The sequence below is a fragment of the Harmonia axyridis genome, chromosome X (genome assembly GCF_914767665.1).
Source record: "Harmonia axyridis chromosome X, icHarAxyr1.1, whole genome shotgun sequence".
Taxonomy (NCBI): domain Eukaryota; kingdom Metazoa; phylum Arthropoda; class Insecta; order Coleoptera; family Coccinellidae; genus Harmonia; species Harmonia axyridis.
The window spans coordinates 20,348,006-20,352,103 of NC_059508.1; the positions used below are offsets into that span (position 1 = coordinate 20,348,006).

Consider the following 4,098-nt stretch of genomic DNA (forward strand, 5'->3'; position numbering starts at 1 on the left):
AACAGTCAAAGAGCTATTAATGATGCAATCGCAAAATCTCGGAAAATCGTGGGACATTTCAGTCATTCTCAATTGGCATGTGGTAAACTTGAACAAATTCAAAACCAGTTGAATTTAAAAAAAAAAAGTTGATTCAGGATATTCAAACGCGTTGGAATTCTACGTAGGTACTATATGCTTGAGCGTTTATTGGAACAAAAAGGAGCGATCACATTATACAGGGTGGCCATTTGAAAACGAAACAGACGAGATTACAGACGAAATAAAGTTTTTCGATAGAAATACTCGGACAGGTCGATTTCTGTTTCGAGGGGGACAACTTAAGATGTAGGTTACGGACGCATAGCGCTTCAACCCTTGCTGCTACAACCCCCACCCCCAATTTTTGAATAGGGAAGATGGGGTGAGTGATACCTCAATTTAAAGGTATTTTCATACTGATTTCAGCACAGTAATTGTTTTTTCATTTTATGCATTAGTTCTCGAAATATTCATGCGTTAGTTAGTTAGGAAGGAAGCCACAGTCATGGTTGTTTTGAAGCTCAAAATGTCGATTTTTCACAAAACACTACAAGTGCCATGAAAACACAACTTCATTTTCAAATACTTAGTTAAGAATATTTCGAGAACTAATGCATAAAATGAAAAAACAATTACTGTGCTGAAATCAGTATAAAAATACCTTTCAAATGAGGTATCACTCACCCCATCTTCCCTATTCAAAATTTGGGGGTGAGGGTTGTAGTAGCAAGGGTTGAAGCGCTATGCGTCCGTAACCTACATCTTAAGTTGTCCCCCTCGAAACAGAAATCGACCTGTCCGAGCATTTCTATCGAAAAACTTTATTTCGTCTGTAATCTCGTCTGTTTCGTTTTCAAATGGCCACCCTGTATATCACCAACAATGATGGTCTCACCAACCTTACTTACTCTGAATGGGAATTGGTGAAAAACATCCTCAATATTTTAAGGCCATTTGAAGAAATCACAAAAACTGCAAGTAAAGAGCAATATTGCATTTCTGAAGTGATTCCATTAGTCGTAACATTAAAAGAATATTTATCTAAAGAGGGGCCAATCTTTGCTGGTGTAGGCACAATGAAGAATGAACTTTTAACAAGTTTAGAAAGAAGACTTGGTGAAACAATATTTCAACGAGAAAATCTGTATGTTGCCACATTCTTAGACCCAAGGTTTAAAATGAATTTTTTCCCTAAAGATACCAAAGGACAAATATTAACCTGTATTAAAAATTTAATTAAAAGGAGGTATAATACTGTAGCTGAAGTGGATCTCGAATCTTCGGAAGATGATAATATTCCTTTAAGCGATTTAAATAAGGAAAATACATTCTGGGGAACCTTTGACAGTATTGCCTCTACTTCGACCGAAACCACTAAAACAAAAAACATGCAAGCATGGAAAAATGAAGTAATGACATATTTGGAATGTTCAACACAACCGAAAGATAAATCTCCTTTCGAGTGGTGGGAGGCAGAAAAGAAAAAATTTCCTTGTTTGTTCACCGCAGCTTCGGAGTACCTGTCAGCACCTGCTGCCAGTGTGTCTAGTGAGCAACTATTCAGTGAATTAGGCAATATTTATGAACCAAAAAGAAATAGACTTAATGAAGATAGGGCGGAAATGTTGGTGTTTTTACATTACAATATCAAGAAATTAAATTTCAGTTATTAGGAATATGAATATATTAATGTACTGTATTTTGTACCTGCCATATAAAGTTCCTACCTATGTTTGTTAGTATAGTTGTTTAATGTTGATTTGTTTTCCTTTTTTAATAAAAAATATTTCCCTTAGAATGAAAAATCTTATTTTGTTTGATAAAGTATTCCATTTTTGCACTGTTGTTTTTATTGCGAATTGATATTATTTTTGTTTGTTATAAATTATTTCAGTGGATATGTCCGAATAATCTTTTTTTATTGGGTGCAAAAAAGTCAATAATCCTAGAAACCCTGGATTATTATTAAATGAATACCTCTCAGATAGGGTTTTAATTTTTGTGTGGTATTTTAACCCATTTCTGTGCCTCTTGTCCCGGTCGATTTTCCAACATTTATGGCAGCCCTATTTTAGTACGGACGCTGGAGAAGTATCGGAAAAAATTCAGGAAGAACTCATTAAATTTCAAGATGATAGGAACTGCAAGGATGCTTTTGAATCAAATCACTCGACTCGGTTTGGTGTAAAAAAGCATATTGTTATACCAAACTTCGAGAAATCGCCTTGCGCTATTTTATAGTTTTTTTAACGACTTATTTGTGTGGAGAAGGATTTTCATTTAATGTTATTCAACTTCCGAATGAACAGATTCCAAATGAGTTTTTGAATCTATCTTTTGACTACAATTATACTCGTGACATTTGTGTTTCTTTATATTTGAATGAATTGATTCTATATGCCTATATGTTGTTTTTGAACTGCTGTATAGTGACACAAGTGGCATTTGTGTTTGTTTATGTTTAAATGGACTGAGTTTATATGAACTTGAAACTGTATCTTTTTAACAGATGCATAGTAAAATAAGTGGCACTTATTTTCTTTTATATTCAAATTCTTCGATTTTATATGCTCTTGAAGACTTATCTTTTCAACTGATCTATAATCATATAGGTGACATTCATGTTTTTTTTTAAGTCTAAATGAACTGAATTTATATGATGACTTAAGTTATATGCTGTGGAATAAGCACATTTTTCACTTCATACTTCCTCAAATTCAAATGAACTGCTTCTATATGCTTTTTAAGGTGATCATTTCGAACAGAAGCAAAATCGCATAAGTGACATTTATGTTTCTTTAAATTAAAATGATTTGTTTCTATATGATTTTTAAGACTACTCCAAAAAGACGACGACGCAGATTTAGGAAAAATCATCAAATTGTGTTCAATAATGGAAGAATCTAAATCGTAAGCAATGAATATGGACAGCTCAAGCAATCCCGTTGATCGAGTTTTCGAGGCACGCAGAAGGCCAGGGACCGAGCCAGGGACCGTATTCTCGACAAGGGATCTTTCAAAACGTATACGTACCAGGTTTTTCACCATAATTTGACCACCCCTTTAACTTTATTACTAAAAGAGGTACAAAAAAATGTTTCCTACAAAAGTTCCACGAAATCGACTAGTGTTTTTGAAAATGATTTCACAAAATGAAATATATACAGAGTGTCCAACATATTGATTGCAACTTCATTTTTTCAAATGGAACACCCTGTATATTTTTCTATATTTGACTAGCTCTTTTTTTCCTGATTACGAATATATAACATATGTTTGGTCTATCTCTCTTATTCTGAGTACCACAGAGTTTCAAATTTTAAGAACCACCTGGCAAGCTAAGTAACCAGTTTTCAAGTGGTATGCTGCGATAACTCAAAATGCTCTTTTGTGAGTTATCTCGTTGGCAACGATATGACATTCGTTTTTCACTATAAATTGTAATTGGATGATTAGGATGCAACTCCATATATTCTCTGCTTTTAGCGTTCTTATTTTTATTGTTCTTCACAAAAAGTGAAAATATTTCAAATAAAACTGGTTACCTAGCTTGCGAGGTGGTTCTTAAAATTTGAAACTCTGTGGTACTCAGAATAAGAGTAGACCAAACATATGTTATATATTCATAATCAGGGGAAAAAGAGCTAGTCTAATATAGAAAAATATACAGGGTGTTCCATTTGAAAAAATGAAGTTGTAATCAATATGTTGCCCACTCTGTATATATTTCGTTTTGTGAAATAATTTTAGAAAACACTAGTCGATTTCGTGAAACTTTTGTAGGAAACATTTTTTTGTACCCCTTTTAGAAACAAAGTTAAAGGAGGGGTCAAATTAAGGTGAAAAACCTGGTACATCCAGTGTTCACAGCACTGAAAGTACGTATACGTTTTGAAAGATCACTTGTCGAGAATACGGTCCCTGGTCGCTTCGGGAATCAGAGGTTACGTTCCCGGACTCCAGAAGGAAGAAAAATAAATAATCCCTCTAATTGTGTCAAGGGTAAGACAGGGAATATTAATAATTGTAACCGTTGTGGTAATAATCATCCAATTAGAAAATGTCCTGCATTCAAAA

General features: G+C 33.9%; 1 protein-coding gene across 1 annotated transcript; it reads left to right on the forward strand.

Annotated features, from left to right (window-relative positions):
* The first annotated feature begins 816 nt into the window (after positions 1-816).
* On the forward strand, positions 817-3,471 carry LOC123686337 (zinc finger BED domain-containing protein 4-like). Its single transcript, XM_045626391.1, has one exon. It carries the CDS (start codon positions 879-881, stop codon positions 1,692-1,694), a length of 816 nt encoding a protein of 271 aa, XP_045482347.1. The 5' UTR covers positions 817-878; the 3' UTR covers positions 1,695-3,471.
* The last annotated feature ends 627 nt before the right edge of the window (positions 3,472-4,098 follow it).